General features: G+C 35.2%; 1 protein-coding gene across 2 annotated transcripts; it reads left to right on the forward strand.

Moving 5' to 3' along the window:
- The first annotated feature begins 338 nt into the window (after window positions 1-338).
- LOC110739217 lies at window positions 339-18,983 on the forward strand. 2 transcript variants are annotated; one of them, XM_021919672.1, is made up of 28 exons: window positions 339-625; window positions 733-940; window positions 1,039-1,163; window positions 3,816-3,932; window positions 4,050-4,205; window positions 4,522-4,973; window positions 5,088-5,177; window positions 7,604-7,725; window positions 8,178-8,269; window positions 8,427-8,643; window positions 10,236-10,296; window positions 12,450-12,598; window positions 12,710-12,780; window positions 12,857-13,030; window positions 13,150-13,221; window positions 15,121-15,225; window positions 15,307-15,396; window positions 15,614-15,689; window positions 15,775-15,871; window positions 16,007-16,076; window positions 16,301-16,480; window positions 16,560-16,682; window positions 16,772-16,855; window positions 16,960-17,144; window positions 17,239-17,377; window positions 17,495-17,554; window positions 17,813-17,914; window positions 18,138-18,983. In XM_021919672.1, exons 1-28 carry the CDS (start codon window positions 548-550, stop codon window positions 18,249-18,251), a joined length of 3,609 nt encoding a protein of 1,202 aa, XP_021775364.1. In that variant the 5' UTR covers window positions 339-547; the 3' UTR covers window positions 18,252-18,983. The 2 variants fall into 2 exon arrangements, with proteins under 2 accessions (XP_021775364.1, XP_021775363.1); XM_021919671.1 differs by having other exon boundaries at window positions 4,522-5,177.
- Window positions 18,984-21,862: the final 2,879 nt, after the last annotated feature.

Below are 21,862 nucleotides of genomic sequence, written 5' to 3' on the forward strand. Positions count from 1 at the left end.
TAAAACCTTAAGAGTACACGGAATAATTTCCAAAAAATAAGAAATGCTCGTATATGGTTGACAATTAAGGCTTTTTTTTTTTTTTTTTTTTTTTTTTTGGAAGAAAGACAATTAAGGATTTTTTTGAAAGAAGACAATTAAGGATTTTTCAGATAAGGATGATTTAGACATTAAATATTTAAATATTTTATTTATATACTACCTCTATTAAATATTAGTTGCAACTTTGAAATATTTTATATCTCCAAATAATACCTTAAAGTTACAACTAATTTTTAAAGCTTATTTAAAAAACATTTCTGCATTAAGTAAAAAGAAATAAAACGGCATTTAGCAACACAAGACCTCTAAAAAATAAACACAATATAAAAAACTCACCTAAAAGGAACGCAGAACAAGCTCTTCAACTGATCTTCCGCAACTATTTTCATCTCTCTCTCTTAATCCGCCATCTCTTTCTCTCTCTAAAAACCAAATCCTTCAGATCAGAGGAAGAAGAAGACGACGAAAATCAAGAGGAGAGAGAAATTCCTTCGTAACCCTAATCATGGTGGAAACTCGCCGAAGTTCTTCTTCTTCCAAACGTCCTCTTGATTCTCCTCTTCCTGCTTCCAAACGTTCCAAGGTTTGATTTTTTGATTGGGTTCAATTTTTCGAAAATTAGGGTTTTTGGTTTTTTGATTTTGCTTTGGATTTGATCAATTGATTGCTTTGATTTGATTTATGGTTAAGGATTCGGAAGCGTCATCGTCGACTGAGGATAAGTCTGTTTCACAACTGCCTGTTGAAGAGGTGACGACTACTGCGGCGGCGGGTAATCAATTGGGGTCTGAATCGCGGGACCCACCTGAGGTTGGATCCGCTGATCTGCCGGCTACGGGTTCCGATAAACCCTCAGATTTGAATTTTTCTGAGAAATCTCCTGCTGTTCAAGTCAAAGGTAAGGATTTTAGTTGATTTGTATGTTTTGATTTTGTTGATTGAATTGGGTTTCTTGGGTTTAATTTGATGGTTTTTGAATTTGGGGGTTTTCTTTAGGGGGTATTGAGGATGCGGTGGTAGATGAGAAAGAAACAAAGACTGGTGTCAAGCGGCAACGCCCAAAGAAGAATGTTCGAACCGAGCCCACCGCTTGGGGGCAGCTCATTTCGCAGTTTTCTGAGGTTAGTGCTGTAAAGAATTGTTCTTTTGCTGGGGTTTTTCCGTACAAGAAAATAAAGTCTCTTTTTATCGTGGTTTTGCGGTGGCAAATGAATGTTATGTGTCATAGTTATGAATTGAGTTTCGGGGTTGATGTTTGCATCGTCTTTGTCGTTGGTGTACCAGTCTAATCACTTTAAATCTAAAAGTTGTGAATGTGATAAGTGTGGTTTTTGTTGAGTTGGATGAATCTATGGCTTACTGTAATGGGTGAAGCCAATTATGGGTTTTGATGGTGGCAAATGGACGTCTTGACTTACTTTTTGAATTGAGTTCTGGGGTTGACAATTGTATTATTTGATTTGTTTCTATGCTTGCTTATTAAAACATTTTGAACGAAATAGTTCACTATGGTTTTTGTTGAATTTGATGAGTTCATGGCTTATCGTAGCTTGTGAAGCCAATAATGGGTTTGTATTTGCTGAAGCTTAAATTTATTAAGGAATTTTTGATGATATATTAAAATATATGTTTAGCTAGCTTAAATCATTGTTGCAACAATTTGAATTTGAATGTTTTCAAAATCTTGAACTTTGTGCTACTATTTGACTATGTACATCCTGATCCATTGCTTATTGGCAAGGAAAATGAAAAAAAGCTCTATGCTGGATAAGTATATAAATTGCATAAAGAGCCTCTATAGAAGGAATAGTTTACTTTCCATGACTTTTTGATTTGTGTTATTATAGTAATATTTGCTGTTGAACTGTTGTGTTCCTTATCATCGAAGGGGTATGTGTCATTTTTTCCTTATATTGAAGGAAACTAGCAATGCCTAGAAGCTAGTTATTATAGTAAATTGAGGTTCAATGAAACCTATGTATTAGTATCATTATTGTCTTTTATTGTGCAATTTGTTGATTTAAATAATTATTTTACTTTTCATTATTACCATTTCTAGTTATTGGCCTTGATCGAGTTTGGGTATAAAACTTTTGTGATTGACAAATACTTATGTAATTTATACAGAGTACTACCTATGCTACTAAATGTTCTTTATTGTTATTATTTGTGCACAAATTAATAATAAAAGGAGTGTTAAAAGTGGGGTAGCATGTCTGCATGTGGTCATAAGTGGACAGAAAGTGGTTCCCTTTATAGGGCAAGGGGAGTGTAGCAATTCATTAACCAAAAATTTACCTAATAAGTGTGAAGAATGAGAAAGAATGGACATATGTGGAAAGTGTAAAATATCTTATGGAACGGATAGCCGTTTTTTTTTTGTTTTGCCACTTAAAAATGTAATATTTTAGAAACCTCCTGTTTTAAGGTTGGCTATAAAAAAATTACGCCATTCTTTTGGAATTTTCCGATGAATATGGCTCTTATTCCATTGTGGCTCTATTTGGAAAATTCTGAATTGCAAAGCTTTTTATTGGTAACCCTAACAGAGAGTTTCTGATTAACCAAATATGTTTCTAATCGTAATGTTGCTTGTCCTTCCAGTAGCAGTAATATTGATTATTTGTTTTGGCTATTTTGTTTTCTCAGAATCCTCACGAGTTTATTCGTGGTTCTCAATTCACTGTTGGTCCCACTGTTGGGATCTTCTCTTTTCACGCTTGCCGATGCATTAATATCTATTATCAATATGTAAAAATTATAAACATTAGATATTAAAATAGTATAAATGAATCTAAAAAGATCCCATATGACTATTTTTGTAGCTGAAAATAATCAAAGCTAGTCAAAGTAGAGCATATAAATAGTGTAAAAGTTAAACGATTGTATTACAAGCCCGTTATTTGTATTTTTATGACTTGGAAAGGGGATAGATGTTATGGGTTTGTTTTAGGGATTTGGACAATTGAATAATGCTTTTGATAAATGTACACAACTGTGTTCTTTATAGGTTTTTTTTTATTTATTTATTTTTTTATTTATTTTTGGCTTTTTTTATTTTTTTATTATGATATTAAGAAAGTTCCCCTTTGGCTATTAAGGTTGTTCAGCATTATGTTAATAGTTCTCAGGTAGTTACCCAAGGAGACACATTTAACGAATTTGGGGGGTAGATACAAAACGGTAATTTTATGAGAAAATATATCTTGCAAATAGGAGATGGTTACTGGCAAGCTTTTTGCTCCTTTCTTTTTTTAATAATTGGTATCCATATGTCCCATGCTATATTTCTCATTGTAGGTCCTCCCTTCAGTATCCACTTTTTACTAGTTCACTTCATAATACACTTCTGTTGTATAGTGGGACCATGGATTTAAATCAAGGATGTTCCTGCTAATAAAAGTTTTTTTAGTAGACTCAACTTGCTGTTCCATGAAATGTGTCAGTGTGGTGTAGATTGGATGATTAGAATTGAGAATCTTATTTGGTATTAGTTTTGACCTAGGAAATGTTGAGTAAATGATTTAAAATAAATTTCTTTTTTCCTTGGTTTTTATGGCTTAGGTAGGGTGTATCAACATCTTTAGCCGTTTTTAGTTTTTTGTGAGTACTTCTGGAAAATTGATGTTTTAGTCATATGTGAGCTTTTAAAGCTAGCCTCTCACCCTAACAGAGAGTTTCTGATTAACCAAATATGTTTCTAATCGTAATGTTGCTTGTCCTTCCAGTAGCAGTAATATTGATTATTTGTTCTGGCTATTTTGTTTTCTCAGAATCCTCACGAGTTTATTCGTGGTTCTCAATTCACTGTTGGTCATGGCCGTCAATGTGACCTCTGGTTGAAAGATCCTACTGTTAGTAAAATATTATGCAAACTTCAGCGCATAGAGGTATGGGCATTTTGAACACTTATTAGTCAATTTATATGCTAAAGACAGAGTGGAGCAAAGGAGTGACATTTTGTTTCATGTTTTGATTTCTAACACATTATATTTCTTAAATTTTAGCGAGGGAGTTCCTCTATCATCAGACTAGAAATTACAGGAGGAAAAGGAGCTGTGCAACTAAATGGGAAGGTCCATTGCAAGAGTTCCTCACCTCTTACTGTAACTGGCGGTGATGAATTGATTTTTGGCTCTGCTGGGACTGGGAGATATGCTTACGTATCCTTTTGGAATAATATATTCATCTTTAGTTTACATGGCAAGCCCTTTTTTTTTTTTTTTTTTTGGGATGTGGTTTTATATATTGTTACTTGTGTTTGCTATTGTTGTTGTTTGTGTGTCTGTGTGAAACTGATACTTTTTCCTCATAAGTCATAACAGCATATTATGGGTTTAGGTGTGGGCAATCTACCTTGCGGTTACCTTTTTTTTCTCTTGGTATAAGCTTTAACCTTCAGCAATTGATTTCTTGCTGAAAACCGAGGGAGTGGGTTGAGTGCTTGTTGCATAGCCAGTTTCCTTAATAAAGTTACAGATTTTCCAGCAACTCTCTAAGGACACTTTTGCTGCTCCTGGCTTACCATCTTCATTGGCCATATTAGAAGCCCAGAGTGCTCCAGCTAATGGAAACGATACAAAAGCAAAAGGAAGAGATTCGTCTTCATCTGCTGCTGCTGGAGTACTGGCTTCGTTGTCAAATAGCAAACGCCTTTCACGTCTTCCTCCCTCAAAAGGCAATGACGAGGACTCCGCTATGGGTTCACTTTCTGGGGCATCAGATAATGGTATATGTGACGTTGAAATGACTGATAGCTTGGAACATCAGGACTATCATGGTGTCTCCCTGAATCAGAAGGAAGTGGGTCCTGTGTCTGATGAGAATATGAATATTGATGATGCGGCAAAGGGTACTGGCTTGGACACGGAAGAAGGACCAGTTGCTGGATCGAATAATGAACTGAGGCCATTCTTGCAGCTGCTTGCAAGGTCGTCTACCTCTGATTTTGATTTTAGTAGCGGCCTCTCGAAATTATTGGCTGAGCAAAGGCAAATAAGGGATTTATTGAAGGATCTTGATCGTCCAACTTTTGTTTCAACCAGGCGTCAAGCATTTAAAGACACTTTGCGGAAGGCTATTATTACTGCTGGTGATATTGATGTATCCTTGGAAAATTTCCCATATTATCTGAGGTTAGTGACTTTAAAATTTGCTTTGCATTCCATTTGTTCTTCTCTCGTTAAGGATCTCCAGATTTGCTGTTTGAGTTATGAAGAGAACTGCTTTTTAATCTTCTCTTGTTTTGTGTGCTGTCTTTCTCCTTTGATGCTTGTAACCTTCATCTTATATGCTTAGACATTGTGTGTCATTAGTGTGAATTGTGAAAGGAGTGATTCTTTTTGGGCAGAGAAGGATATCTCAGTGGTTAGTGTCCTGTTTAACATGGGATTTTCCCCTGGTTGGATTTCTCATTCCCAATGGGAGTTCATACACGTTGCTTTCCTTCTCGTTAAGTAAATGAAGGTGATTAAACCATGCATGTAGGTCGGTATATATATAAACGAGAGGGAAAGAGGAGAGGAAGATACGTGATATAAGCTGATAGTTGGGGGTTTAGATCAGTAAATCTGCTCTTATTAGTCTTATATATGATTAATTTTGCAAACAACATAATTGGGAAGTCTATGCAATTTTTTTATTTTTTTTTATTTTGAAAATCAGTTAATATTTCACGAATGCTATGTACTTGGATGTTGCTCCATTGTCCAACTCTTAAATAAAGTTATTGATGTCTAAAACGTTTTAGCCATGATGTGATAGGCACATGGATATCATATTCTTTTCTTATACTTGTGTCTGGGGTAACATAGTGTACTGGTCAGTGTATTGTTCAATCAAATTGTTATTGTTGTAATTTTTTGTTGCTTACGTGTACAAGTATAACATGGTATATGCTGTAACTGTGTATCTTTTACATATATACCGCTTATATACTTACTACTTTCATTCACGTGCGTGTATGCTTGCACATGTATACCTGTGTGTTTGGGAAAATCCACACATACACTTGTTCATGAGTGTGTGTGGGTTTTTGTCTATGTTAATATAATAATATACATTCACATACACATTTGATGATTTATGTTTACATACTACTTCATTTTTCTCTAATAAATTCTATTTAGTGGCATGGGATAGGCATGAATGAGACCCATGATCCAAAACTAAGAAATGTTGCACTTATTTGATGATGGAGAAATCATATAATACACACAAGCACACACTGAAGAGTGATTAACTTAACAAGTGTGAGGAGATTTGTAGATTGCCAAATTAGCCAAATCTAATGGTTGTTAATGGTAAAGGTGTCCTTAAGAGATGTATTTTTATTCAACTTTTCTTTTGAGCTGATGAAAAATAATTATGAGGTTATAATGAAACATAAAAGTCTAGAAACCCTTGTCATGTTATTTGTTCTTCCCTAGTTCTGCTCTCTCTTGTTCCCCCCTCTCTCCCTTCTTTGAATTTTCGTTGTTCCTTTGTCTTGTCAAATTTTCACTTTGCCCCATCCCATGCTCACCACCAAAATTACCTATCACACATGCTCAAAACTAGCCAACAAAGGTCAATGGTCAAAGGACCTGCTAGCCTCATTCATTTGCCGTTGCTTGGATTTTATGAATGTTACTGATCCTTGACAACAACTAGATGGTTGTGATCATTGAAGATGACAGCTATAGCGGGTGTTTGGATTGCTTTTACAATATCTTTATCACAATTGGTCCAGGCTTTAGCACCCTTTGAGAGTTTATGAAAGGATCTTATTCTCTTTTTTCCGAATGGCTTTAATTATGAGGTGAAGTGGTTCATTAATTTCTCCATATCTTGATTGTGACTTGCTTAAGAGGATCTAGATCTGAGGTTGCAGTGTATGATCGAAATTCAACATCTGATCATCAATTGATTTATTTTACTAAATATGAATTGTGTGCTTTATGTGATGATCTAGGTGGTGAATGAAAAAATTGAGTCGTTTATTAGGCAGTAGTGTGGTGTTGGCAATGGAGAAAAAGGTGGCAGTGTAGTACAATGGCATGACAATGTGGCTGATTTAGTTTTTTTTTTTTTTTTTTTCTTTCTACTTCTGTATTCAACATAAGTTGTAGGTATTGTTCTGTTAGAAAATGATACTCTGATCCTTGCTATGTGCGTATTATAAGTACTTTTCTAATGTGATCCCATCCCAATGCATATGTGCTATGCATATGATTTTATGTATGTCAAGAAGTCTTATGTAGTATGATTTGGCCTACCACTGATAGTGCAGCCTTTCTTACGTTTTTTGTTAATCGATTTGGTCTTCATTCTTTTTGTATGTATGTGCATGAAGAGTGAGATAAGTGATTATCCAAACTGGGAACATCATGTCCTGTTGCCGTGCTTGTATATCTATGTTGTTTTTTCTTACATCATTCCTATTACTTTCTTTTCTAGCACTTACTGTATCTTGATGTTATGCCTTTTTCACTCTCTTCATAGTCAATTGGCAATTATTTTGTGAGCATGAGAACTGGTACATGTCTTCATTAAGTTCTTATAGAATTTTGTGCTGAAACAGCGAGACTACTAAAAATGTATTGGTTGCTGCTGCATACATACCCTTGAAGTGTAGCAAAATGCTGAAGTATGCGTCAGAGCTTCCCACTGTGTGCCCCAGGGTACTTTTATCTGGACCTGCAGGTACTGTAGCTTTTTTTTCAAAACACGCGCTCACAAACTTCTTTCAAGTAAATGCAAATGATTATATACGTGTAGTTACTGATTTTTGAAACTGATATAAAAAAGGATCTTCTGGGAAGAAGCTGATTGATTTGCAAATAGCATTAATTAGGTTATTTAGGTATCACTTTTATATTAGATAATGAGAATTGTTTATGTGTGATGATAAGATTTCCTGTTTTAAGTTACTTAGTAAAAAATTCTGAAGCTGCTATTGAATACAGTTGCAATTTATTGTCTGTATTTTATACTCTCGTATCATTAATGAGAATTGCATGTGCGTGTAATGATATTCCTGTTTTAAGCTACTTCGTAAAAAATTCTGAAGCTGCTATTGAACATCGTTGCTGATTTTTGTCTATGTGAATATCTTCATACTCTCGTGTCATTAATGTCCGAGTTATACATTTCAGGTTCAGAGATATATCAGGAAACTTTAGCTAAGGCACTAGCTAAGCATTTTGGTGCAAGACTTCTTGTTGTTGATAGTCTTCTTCTGCCTGGGGTGAGCTTTTTGGCTGCCGTTCCTTTTCTTTTCCTTACAATTTAAGGATTTTGTACCATGGTGGTTTGGCGATGCTTTTTTTTTTTTTTTTTTAATCTATATTTTTCCTTCCTTGGGGGAGGATAGGTATCAAAAACTAAGATTTTCACTGTCACAGGGACCAACTGCAAAGGAAGCTGATACTTCTAAAGAACTCTCTAGACCTGAGAAATCTAGTCTTCATGCAAAACGCTCATCAGTTGTGGCTTCTCTACGACAAAAGAAACAAGCGTCGAGTGTTGAGGCGGAGATTACGGGACCTGCTGTTGCAGCTCAGCGACTCCCAAAGCAAGAAGCATCAACTGCATCTTCTAGAAAGTACATTTTCAAAGAAGGTGTGTACTTCACCTTTTATTGTCTTGATGTTTCTTCTTTACCAAGATATCATTCTATTTGATTTAGGCTGGTTCTTACAGGTTGATTATGTAAAATACTAATGGCGATATCTTGCTCTTGATTTCCCTGTACATTTTTTTTCATATGTATCTGTTTTAGGCTGGTTCACTCATATAGACTGTTTTTATTTATAACATAATAATTCAGATAATTCTCTTGCTTTCTCCGTAATTTTTTAAGTCTTTTTTATGTCAATCTATTTTCTGAGTTCTCATTGTATGAACATTTTCTTCTTCCTGTTGGAGACAGTGTTGTAAGTATATTATTTAAATTGATATTTATCAGGCATGGAGGAGCCGTCTTATGGACTCGGAAGAGAGGGTGGGGGGGGGGGGAGGGTGTGAACACCTACCTGACCGCAGACCCCACAGAGACACTAGCTTGTACACTCTAATCTACAACCTGTCCAACTCTGTACTTGGCTTTGATAAGCCTCTATTGTTGAGGGCCTTGAGGCTGAAAAGTGATGTTATTTGTGGCCGAATTTGTTCACCACCTGCAAAGCACCATGTCCTTGAGGATATGAATTGTTAGCTGGTGTATTAGTTTGATAATAGACTAATATAACTCAAATAGTGAATCACTCTCCCTTACCCTTATTAAGTACTAAAGTGCACCATTGTCAAGGACTCAAATCGGAGCTGAGGTGGTGGCTGGCATCTGTTGGAGGGGTGGGGAAGTGGGATGGATAGAACATAGAAGGGTTAGTGATATGGTCGAATTGTTAGCTGGTGTAGTAGTTGATAATAGACTAATATAACTCAAATAGTGAATCACTCTCCCTTACCTTATTAAGTACTAAATTGCACCATTGTCAAGGACTCAAATCGGAGCTGAGGTGGTGGCTGGCATCTGTTGGAGGGGTGGGGAAGTGGGATGGATAGAACATAAAAGGGTTAGTGATATGGTTGAATATGGAAATGAGGGGGTTTTGTTATTTCAAAGTGAACATTAAAAAGCTCTAATGGAGGATGTCCCCCCGCGATTGCTAATCCGTGATTATAATTCCGTTCATATTTTATATTTTTGTTTGTCTAAATGAATCCAATGTTGTGTAAAAGCTTAAATAACCTGCTCCTTTGTATCATTAATTACACAATTGTATGAAATTTATAACTTACTGTGGATGACTTTATTCTAGCACAATATGACATACTCTATAGTAATAATATTGTTTTTGATAAGTACAATTTGACAATTTAAATGATGTAAGCAAAAGCTATGTTTTTATTTATTCATGTTTTTAAATATTGGTATTAATCATTTGAAGTCCAGCTAAAAAGTTGTAGGAGGCTTTGTTCTCTACACCTGATTTGTACTTAAATGGAATTTATTTTGCCTGGTTAGAATTGTTTATTTGCCAAGTAAAAATAATTTTTATTTGTTGGAAATTATTTTTTCTGTTTCTAAGCCATGCAAATATAATGAAGAATTGAATTGCCTTTTTTCGTTTAGAGTGTTACCATGTGTTGTAATTTCTTGTCTTGCCTTAGTCTAAGAATCTTATTTATAAATTTTTAATCATGTGCAGGGGATAGAGTAAAATTTTTAGGTCCAATGCCTTCTGGGGTTCCACCTTTATTGCCATTGAGGTATGTTCAAAGTAATTGGAGTCACTTTATTATTAAGCCTATGTTGATGTCTTTTTTTTTCCTTTTATTTGGTCCGGATTCTTATTGATGTTGACTCATTGCACTGTATCTTCTAGAGCCCTTGTTTTAATTGCATTTCATGATGTCTTTCAACTATAAGCTTGTACAAAAGTTTGAGACAGTGAGAGAGAGTGGCTGCACCATATTTTAATTTTATAGGAAATTGATAATGTAGTTGCCAATGACTCACAACCATGGTTCGAAAACTCGGCCGTTACGTCGTGAATCGGCCGAGATGTAACGGATTTCGAAGTTGCCGTTACGATATTTACCAATTCAGCATGCTGCTTTACAATACTCCGCGATTTCGGCCGATACGGCCGTTAAGAACTGAAATTCGGCTGCATCAAACGTTACCAGCAAAAATCCGAAGAAAAAACACTGAGTTTTAAGCTCTCTAAACTTTTTCCGGCGAGTGGTTCTGAATCTTCCATAAAAGTCTAGCACTTTTCTCTGGCTGAATAAAAAAAAATTTAAATAAAATGGGGTAGAGTTGGGGACAGCTGGTTATCAGACACCTCTTTTGAAGTTGACCGAACCCCACCCATTCTCTTTTCTTCTGCTTTTTTCTTATCTCACATCCCACGTGACCCCCCACCCCTTCTCTTTCCCTTTTTACCACCCAGGCCCCACACACAAAAAAAGGGAGTTTAATTCTAAAATATAAAGAGTAAGGAATACAGACTTACAGAGTAGTAGTAGTAGTAAAAAGGGAAATATAGCAGTATATGTGTATAAGAATATAAGATTTAAAAAATATATATATATGTAAAATTTTTAAAATTTATGAGAAAAATCATTGTAAAATACAGAGTTTAATACACAAATATATTGTTAAATTCTTACGCGACAACCGCGATCAACGCATCAATTCCGTTACCGAATCAGCGCGACCGCTTCCGCGATTGCGACCGATACCGCATTTTAGAACCATGTTCACAACATACCAAAGTTGAAACATGTTTAGTGTAACTGCCTTTTGAGCACTCTGACTACTGTAGAAAAACTTGCTTGTGCTATGTTTGCTATCGTTTTCGGTTTGATGGTATCATTCATTGATACTTCTAGCAACATCATCACCAGCCTTCTCATTCCATTCTGCTGCTAATGCTACAGTCTTGGCGTTTTGAATTCACCAAAATGTCAATTTCTTCAGTAGTTTATCTTTCAGTTTAAATTATGATGTCCTTAGTTCTAAATAGTTGGCACCAGGCGAGTCAAGGCGCAGACCAAAATGCCTTGCCATAGTGCATTCCAGAATGTGTCAGGAAGCGCACCCCTTGACCTTCTTCATCTTCTGAGAATGATGTTTGGGGAGGTATTTGGATTGTGATATGGGGGTTGCTACCATACGTGTTTTCTAGTTGTCATATATACCTCATCTGTTTTACAACACATGCACTGTTTTGACTTTAACGTTTACCAATGCACATCTTTGACCATTTTATATATATTTTATTTTTACACGTATATTCCTTTTTCTCCCTAAGAACAGTCACATTTACCTTTTGCACTTGTTTATAAGGAAGTTGAGTTAAAAATGTTGATAGTGTGGTTTTGTTGAAAGGTAAAATTTAAAAATATAAAGTGGGTTTGATTGATTGAAGGTAAATTGAAAATACAAGATAGTCGGGGTATGGCAATGGCTGGTTATTTGTGAATTTGAAAAGGTGCTAGTGATGGTTGGTTGATTAAAATATGAATAATTCAATTTATATGGGAGAAAGGAGGCTTTAATTTAGGCCCAAGATTAATAGAACTTTTATTTGGGGACAGAGGTAGTTGTAAATATTTTGTTTTGAATATATAAATTGAAACCAATCCAGCAATATATTACTAAGTAATAATTATCTAAAAATGTAGTCAAAGCAATGCGGATATTGTGAAACAGAGGTGATTTATAATTTCTCATTTATCATCAAATTGCTTTATGTTTCAAGTCAAATCTTTTGGGCCATTGCAATGAAATGACTAATATTTATGTAGTTAGTGATGGTTTTTGCTTCCAAATGTAATTGTTTATGCCTGAATTTTTCACTGTGTCTTGTATATTCTTGGTTGATTTTCTTCTACTTTTTTGTTTGTGTTTGCAGGGGACCTTCATATGGTAACCGAGGAAAGGTTGTCCTTGTCTTCAAGGATAACCAGTCTTCCAAAATTGGTGTCAGATTTGATGAATCTGTTCCTGAAGGTAACAATCTTGGAGGCAATTGTGAAACTGATCATGGTTTCTTTTGTCAAGGTGATTTTCTTTCTGGCACTCTTCTCTTGCATTTTCACTTAAAATTGTCTGCATTCACATTTGCTTCTCTCTATTTCGTTGGCTTAATGGTGGTTGATGGTTTACTTTTAGCTGATTCGTTATGCTTGGAAAATTCGGGTGGTGATGATGCTGACAGACTTGCAGTGAATGAAATTTTTGAGGTGAATATAATTTTTGTAATGCGGGTGTCTTTTTTCTTTCTTGTCATCATTTTGTAACTTGTTGATGTCTCTGTAGATTGCAAAAGATGAATGTAAAGATGGCCCTGTGATTCTGTTTCTGAAAGATATGGAGAAGTGCATGGCAGGGAATCCCGAGGCATATGTGGAACTTAAAAGCAAGCTTGAAAATCTGCCGGATAACTTGGTTGTGATTGCCTCCCACACTCACGCAGACAGTCGGAAAGAGAAGGTATCCTGTCATTTTATGTATCTGAGGCTGTTCTAAATACCTTTCTTGATGTTTAGTCTCTATTAGACATTTGTTAATTTTATGACATTTCCTTTTGTGAAACGCAAATGTTTTTGCAGTCTCATCCAGGTGGATTGTTATTTACAAAATTTGGCAGCAACCACACAGCTTTGCTTGATCTTGCTTTTCCGGTATGCCTGTCAAAACCTTCGTTTATTGATTATTATATCTTTTTTATACAACATTGGTGCGTGGTGTTTAAAATGGAATTCTTTCGTGTTTAGGTTTTTGGTAAAGTTAAAATTGATTCTTTGATTGTTTAACTCCAGATCTTCATCCTGAGTTTTCCATTTTCATGTCTGGGTCTCTCAATTCCAGATATACACTTGTGTACCACATATTCTTGTAACCCATTTTTGCCTCCTTGTTTAGATTTTGTGTGTTGTACGTTTTTATAGATATAGTCCCGCCACATGTTTATAACACCCCTAAAGGGCCTAAACAGATAAATTCACAAAAACCCTAAAACAGATAAATCTCGTCGTCGAATCTGCTTGTGCCTGCCTTGACCGTCACAAGCATGGAAGAACATTTGAATTGTGACAGTTCGTAAAGAATTTTTTTACATGTTTTTGTGTTATCTCCTGAAGTACCTGATTTTTTTTTTGAAGAAAATGATAGGGTTACATTCTACCGCACAAACTGCCGAACCAATAAGAGAAGAGTTATTGTATCTTGTTGATTAATTTTACTGGTTGCCCCTCAAGGCCCTCAGGTTTAATAAAAATGCATTGGGTACATTGTTTTTAAAATTCATAGGGTCCCCTAAAGGTTTATAATTTGAATTGAATACCAATAATCTATGAAATTATGAATTGAGTTTAGAGAAGTAATGCAAGAATTAACCGAAGAGGAGATTGATTGATTATAAACAGGAATAACATGCTAACCCTAATTGCTCATACAATATTTTATAATGCCAATCTCTTACTGATGCTCTCTTGTTTATAGGTTTACTGTATCTAATTCACCTATCTTCTTCCTCAAGACACTACTAACTGAATTATATTGCACTACCTTATATGCCTCCTCCTCTCATATCTATTCATAGAATCCTATCCTGTTTCCCCCTATAACACATATTAACTCAATGATTTCTCACGAACACCCAAAACACCCTACTGCCCTCTTTATTTCATCCTTTTCCCTTGTTCTCTATCAATTGATTTGGTGGAATATATTTAAAATTTAAAGGAGAAGAGGGGTGATGGGATTGAGAGATTAATTAGGTTGGAATGTCATTGGTTTTTTGAAAACTCAGTGACTACATGGTGAGTTTTTGAAAATTAGTGGGAGCTTTGTGTACAATATTTAAAAACCTTAGGGGTACCTTCTGAATAAAATTACTTCTTCAATATGTAAAGTTGAACTTAATTTTATTGCAAGGATTTTGACAGATAAGTTTTTGTTTATTGGAGAAAAATTGTTCAAAAATATTTATTCTGAAAACCCATATCTATGTTGTGATTTTTTTTGAAAATCTAGTATTGGGTATGTGGTGTCGTGGGGAATTTTTGAAAAACTAATGGTTACACGATGAATTTTTGAACACGACCAAAAAACCGAACATATTAAATATGTAAAATATAACAGCTAATATGACTGATTTCTGTACAATTAATTGTTGGTGCTTTTATTTATTATTTATTTATTTTTCTTTGTTAATTTCTTGAAAAGCATATCGGAGGAAAATTGCTTGAAGGAGTATGCTTTTTTTTTTTTTTTGTTCTGCTTTAGGTGATCCTTCACTGACATTTTATTTTTGTATTTTAGTATGTTTGGAAAACTTAGTTATTTTTCTGGAAATAGCAGTGCTCCTATATCCTAATGATCGTTTTAATAGGTTTAGGATGCAGGACTTTAGCACAAGCTCTTAAGTAAAGACATTTTCTTGGCTTCAAGCTGGAAAATTTCTTAGCTCAGCTTGTTGCTATGTTTTTCTCTCTCTTTCTCTCTGTGTATGTGTGTGTGCGTGTGCGTGTGCGTGAAATTGAACACGTTGCTAAGGGTAATTATCTCTTTTGATTCAGGACAATTTTGGTCGGCTAAGCGATCGAAACAACAAGGACACATCCAAGATAATGAAACAACTAACTCGTCTTTTCACAAACAGAGTCACCATACAGATGCCTCAGGTACTGATTGATATTCTCTTTTCATGGCTTCTTTGGATTTACCTTAGTTTATACAATCATAACCTTTCTGTTTTGTTATAGGATGAGAATCTTCTATTAGATTGGAAGCAGAAGTTGGAGCGTGACATGGAAACTCTAAAAGCACAGTCAAACATTGTTAGCATACGATCTGTAAGTCATGACTAGTGTGTTAGTTTGTATGAACCAATGTGTTTTATTAAAATAGCTATTTAAGCTGATAGCTCCTTGTTGCTCGTCCTAACTCATTCCGTATTAGTAATTGTTTCCCGAGTTAGTAGGCCTAGTATTCTAAATTACGCACAGAGAAAATCGATTGCTGTTTAGGCTAGGCTTGGTTTACTAATTATCGTGGTTTTGTGTAATATAGGTACTGAACCGCACTGGAATTGACTGTCATGATATTGAGACACTATCGATTAAGGATCAAGCACTTTCTAATGAAAGTTAGTCTCCTGATCATGATTATAATTATGTCTTGGTTAATTAGATGACAAGGTTTGTCTTATATTTGTTCTTCTGAATTTTCAGACGCAGACAAAGTAATTGGTTGGGCGTTAACTCGTCACTTCATGCATTGTGCCGAACCTTCTGTAAATGATTCGAAACTCGTTATTTCTAGCGAAAGGTTGTTATATTATGGCTTGCAAACTCCCCCACCCCCCCCCCTCCTCTCTCTTATGTAAGAGAGAGTTAAAAATCAGTTGTTTTACATCTCTAAAATCAATATCCTCTTTGTGAAATATTGAATTCCTTTTTGCAGTATTAGGCACGGGCTTAATATTTTGCATGGTGTTCAAAATGAAACCAAGAGTACCAAGAAGTCATTGAAGGTATCAGATGTGCACCTCTTTCCTGTTCTGTTGAATCTTGGCAAAAGAATGTTTTGAGAATGATTCGACAAGAGATCTGAACCTCCTTGGACGGTTCATTCGCTGAGATACGTGTGAATGAACCTACCAGCATATTTGTTTGGGGTGAAAGATTGAAAGATGGTTTTTGCATATTTATTTCCTTTTCAGTTAATCAGACTTGAACCAGTTTGTTTGTTTTTCAGGATGTAGTTACTGAGAATGAATTTGAAAAGAAGCTTCTGACTGATGTTATTCCAGCTAGTGAAATTGGAGTTACTTTTGATGATATTGGGGCTTTGGAAAATGTGAAGGATACATTAAAGGAACTAGTGATGTTACCTCTTCAAAGACCAGAGCTATTCTCGAAAGGACAATTGACAAAGGTTTGCTACTTAACAATATTTGTGTTTTCAAATTCTTTATATCCTGTTTCCTAAAATTTAAGTCACTGTTCTACTTCAGCCTTGCAAGGGAATACTGCTGTTTGGCCCCCCTGGTACTGGAAAAACTATGCTTGCAAAAGCTGTTGCTACAGAGGCTGGTGCAAATTTCATCAACATATCGATGTCGAGCATCACATCAAAGGTATATTTTTAAAATCATTTACTTGCCTGCACTTTTTATGCCTAATTTTTCATTACGATATTGATATGTTAATCTGTTTTTTCTGATAGTGGTTCGGTGAAGGAGAGAAATATGTCAAAGCAGTGTTCTCACTAGCTAGTAAGATAGCTCCCAGCGTCATTTTTGTTGACGAGGTCGGTTGAGATGTTTGTTGTGTTAAATGGATGAAAGGGGAATTTCCCCTCCCTATGTGTTCCCTGATTTTTTGTATGCTTATTTTATTAAATGGTTGCTTTAGGTTGATAGCATGTTAGGACGACGTGAAAATCCAGGTGAGCATGAAGCTATGAGAAAGATGAAGAATGAGTTTATGGTGAATTGGGATGGTTTGCGTACGAAGGATAGAGAACGTGTGTTGGTGCTAGCAGCGACAAATAGGCCTTTTGACCTGGATGAAGCTGTTATCAGGAGGCTACCCCGGAGGTCTTTTTCTTACTTCACTTTTTCATACAGTATTTTAACTAAGAAGAATAATTAAGTGGTAAATTGATGTGTCTGGTATTTGTTCTTGTGGCAGATTGATGATTGGCTTGCCAGATGCACCTAATAGGCAAAAGATTTTGAGTGTAATTTTAGCTAAAGAAGAGTTGGCACCTGTTGTTGATCTGGCTGTGGTTGCAAATATGACTGATGGATATTCTGGAAGTGACCTGAAGGTTTTGACTGTATACCTTTATTTGCTCTTTGTTACGCCTTTTGTTTGAAACTTGTAGTGATTTTGTTTTTTTTTTTTTTTTTTTTTTTTTTTTTTTTTTTTTTTTATTGTTGGTCAGAATCTTTGTGTAACTGCGGCCTATTGTCCCATCCGAGAGATATTGGAGACAGAGAAGAAGGTATTGTCATTTTCTCTTAGCATCAGAATCACTAATTTTATTTATAACTGTTGTGTGGATATCCAGTCACCCTATGATTTTTCGGTGCAATAATCTTTGACCCGGTATACTTGATACTATTTGGCAGAGTGATCAAAAGAGTATTGACTTTTTTAGAATTATTGAGACAATCAGACAATTGAAGATATTATATATATAGCCTACAATGTATTTAATATGTGTGAGGTTTGTTGATTTTTATGGTTGCTCTTTTTGCAGGAAAAAGCTTTAGCTTTAGCTGAGAGCAGATCACCTGTATTATACAGTGGTGATGATGTCCGTCCTTTAAATATGAGCGACTTTAAATATGCTCAAGAACAGGTAATCTGTCCACTCTGCTTTGAGTTGGTTACAATAATTAACAGCTTCAAAAAAATACTTTTTAGTAGAAGTTATAGTTATATGTTTATAGAGATTGTTGCTGATAATAACGTTGCAATGTTGGACTGCTGATGGCTTATATAGTTATTTATTGTATTTGTGATGTCATTATATGATCCGTCATTTATGAGATTGTTACTGATATTATTGTGATGGAATGTAGGTGTGTGCAAGCTTCTCAGCAGAGTCCACCAACATGAATGAGCTCATGCAGTGGAATGACTTATATGGTGAAGGAGGATCAAGGAAAAGAAGCTCCCTAAGCTATTTCATGTAGACGAGGTATTTGTCTTATATAGTGAGATGAAGATCCTTAATTTAGACGAGCTTAGCTCCTGCAATGGAATGAATTATATGGTGAAGGTGGATCAAGGAAGAGAAACTCCTGAGCTATTTCATATAGAAGAGGTATTTGTCTTATATAGTAAGATGAAGATCCGTAATTTAGATAAGCAGCCGCTCAAAATTTTCCCGTCATCTGTTCCCCGTTCAAATGAGACTGACATGGTGGCTACCCCCATCTCAAAAGGTCCTTGCACCAAAGCCTCTTGTATCCTCTTTGTATCATATTTAGCCAGATTTCTCTTCCCACCCTCCCTTTCCGGCCAAATGTATAGCAGTTGCAACTTATAGGTTCCCTTCTCTATCCCCCAACAATTTTTTGGCTTCAAAAGCGACACCTATTTGCCGTATATACTATCCTGAGCAATTTTAATAAGCGAATCTTGCATTTTGTTTGTACAGTAACGGCATAACCATTTCTCATCATCATATATTATTACTGTTGCTGTGCGGTAAACCGTGGTTTAGTGGCACTTGTAATCAATTGTAGTGTTGCTGTGCGGTTAACTGTGGTTCAGTGGCACTTGTAATCAGTTGTATGAAGTGTAAATTATGTACTCAGATACTAAGGTTACTTAAAGATAGTTCAAAGGATTACTTGATTTATATATATTCATATAATCATTAATCATATTTATGAAGGTTACAGGGCATTTTAATCATTTAATCTAGTTCTGTGGTTGCAAAATGGACAACATAAGCATATACCACCTTTTGTCCTTTTGTTGTACCATTGTTATTACATGTCGTGAGAAATGAAGTGATGAAATGGGTTATATTGATGTAAATTATGATTTTCTGCTAATCTTGGCCCTGTTTTATATCCTTGTTCTAAATGTCTACACTTTGTTCTAATTCTAGTTGCTTGCTATCCAGTATCATTACTTCCCCAAGCTACATATGGGAATTCTGCAGTTGGCTTGCTGTGTAGTCTTTCTTGGGCGATAGCCAAGCAAAGCACATCTCTCATTAGGTGAAACCGTCTTTGGTTGCTCCTTGTAATTTGCTAATTTCTAATTGCTCGATCTACCATTTGAAGGCCAGTCGGGTTTGTAGTTTTTTGATGGAGTTAATAGAGGTAATTGGTAGAAGTCGAGTTCCTTATTTTACCGTCGGCATAGGTCTGTTAACAGATAGGTGGCTTCGAGGGTTTTTATAATGTTGTTTTGAGAAAGAATATGGATCTAATACTTGAACCTTACAAGTAAGAATGTGGGTTTATCTATTATGTTCTGCTGTCAAAATTAATAAAGGGGTTTGTTCTAAACAGCGTCGTTTGCATTGTATTCCAAGTCTCAAGTGATGTTTTGAGCGGAAGAAAACCACTCTTTTTGATCTACATTAGTTGACACATAAAAACTAGGGGTAGCAATCAGGTTGGGTCAAGTTTGTATTCTTGACCTGTTTATAAATAGGTTGACCCGAATCCAACTCGTTTGACCTATTAATTTTTTAATACGTATTATTTATGGGTTAAAAATACTGGTGACCCGAATCTGATTTGTACAACTTGTTTTATTTTTTATGCATTAAAACATGTTAAGAACAAAATAAAGCAATTAAAATCATCAAATGGCTACCTTACAATTACCAAATTACAAAAATAGTACTTGATGAACTGCTTCACAGAAAAGCAAAAATAATAGTTTGGCAGATATTCATACTTGAGAGTTGCATCGTCAATCTCTACACAATTTTATGATCAAACTTACTGTACAACTTTTTTCTTCAATTAACTAGTCAAAAGGAACACACTTATGATGAAAATGTAACCACAAAATTGGAAGATACAAAGAAGGTACAACAGCTACAAAGAAAAATTAAAAACATAGAATATAGAGATAGAGAATTGAATAGAATTTGCATTAATCCGCCTGTTTATCTGTCTGAAAACACTCTAATTCAACACAAGTTAATCCGCCTCACTATATTCTTCTTGAAATATGTGAATAATAATTTTAACCACCCAATTTTTAAAGGTTCATATTAAAAGGTTGAATTGCTAATTTGATAAATTGTAAAGTAGGAAAAAAAAAACGTGTTTGTCAATATTAGTTACAGTACATAAATTGATACTATACTTTTGTTTTGTGGTTTATTTTTGGCAAATTGGTATACAAAACAACTACGTCAATGTAAAGCCAAATAAAAAAGTTATGCTTTAATATTTGAAGTGCCCTCCGTTCTGCATTAGTTGCCACAGTTTGTGTTCGACACTATTTTAGAGGCGGTTATGAGCCTGACCAAAATTTTCTGCTCAAAGCCGACATAATATCAGTCAGCCGGACCGGGCTCATCATATATTCGTATTAGAGAAAGTATTTTTTTTATTATTCATGTGAAGATTGCACTGATAACTGATGATTAATCACAATATTGACAATCATCTGTTTCCCATGTTCTTTTGTTTATTAATTGCATGATTCTTCAGAGTTCAGACTATTGCCGACACCTTCAAAGAATCGACATTCATGTCATATCATCTGTTTATATATATAAATATATATTTATTTTTTTTACATCAGCATTTGTTTATATTTTAACTTGCAACTAAATTAGTCATTGTACTAATATTATTAACGTTTTTCGAGGATTATCAATCTATCACATACTTCCTCTATTTTCCAATACTCCATTTGTTTTATAATAATCACAATACTAGATGTTGCACAACACAAAATTATAAGAAAGTTACAGTGTGGGGACCAAAAAGTGAATTTTATAAGGAAAAATTGGCCGGAAAAATCTGACCATTGCCTCATCCGCCCAAAATAATCCCATCTTTCGATTATTTTTTAATAATCCCACCTTTAATGTCAATCTGTTTTATATGGTCCCAACCGGTTATCTAACTTGTTATAACAGATTAGATGACACGTGTCGGCCTACGATAAGTAAAAAAATTAAAAAAAAAAATTTTAATTTTTTTTAAGAAAATTAAAAAAAAAAAATTAATTAATTACTTGAAAAACCACTCCACCAGCCCAAGCCACCTTCCCTGCCGCCCCCATCCCCGCCGTCCGATTTCCTGGCTTCCCTGCGCCTTTGGCTGCCCAGACCCCCGGCGCGGCGCACCCCTACCCCCTCTTCTGACCCCTCTTTCCTTCAACCACCCCGTTTCTTGAAATCTGTATTGGTAGGGTTTCGAATGGGCTTAGGGTTGGTGCCTTCTTGCCTTGGGAATGGTCGGCGCAGTCGGTTTCGGGCTGGGGGTGGAGTTTCGGTCCGATTAGGTACGGTCAAGTGGGTGTGGGGTATGGTCAGGTGGGGATGGTGGTGGCTCAAGTGGTGTGGCTTAGGCGGTGGTTTTTTCCCGGTCCGATTAGATTTTTTTTTTTTTTTTTTTTTTGTTGTAATTTTGATTGATATATATATATATATATATATATATATATATATATATATATATATATACACATATATATATATATATATTTTCTTTTACCAATCAAGGGGTGACACGTGAAAATTAAACTTTTAAAAAAAATTACCTCCTCAACCGGTTGCAGGTCACTTGAGACCATTTTAAGATGATTGGCATTAAAA

The sequence above is a fragment of the Chenopodium quinoa genome, unplaced genomic scaffold, assembly GCF_001683475.1.
Source record: "Chenopodium quinoa cultivar QQ74 unplaced genomic scaffold, ASM168347v1, whole genome shotgun sequence".
Classification (NCBI taxonomy): domain Eukaryota; kingdom Viridiplantae; phylum Streptophyta; class Magnoliopsida; order Caryophyllales; family Amaranthaceae; genus Chenopodium; species Chenopodium quinoa.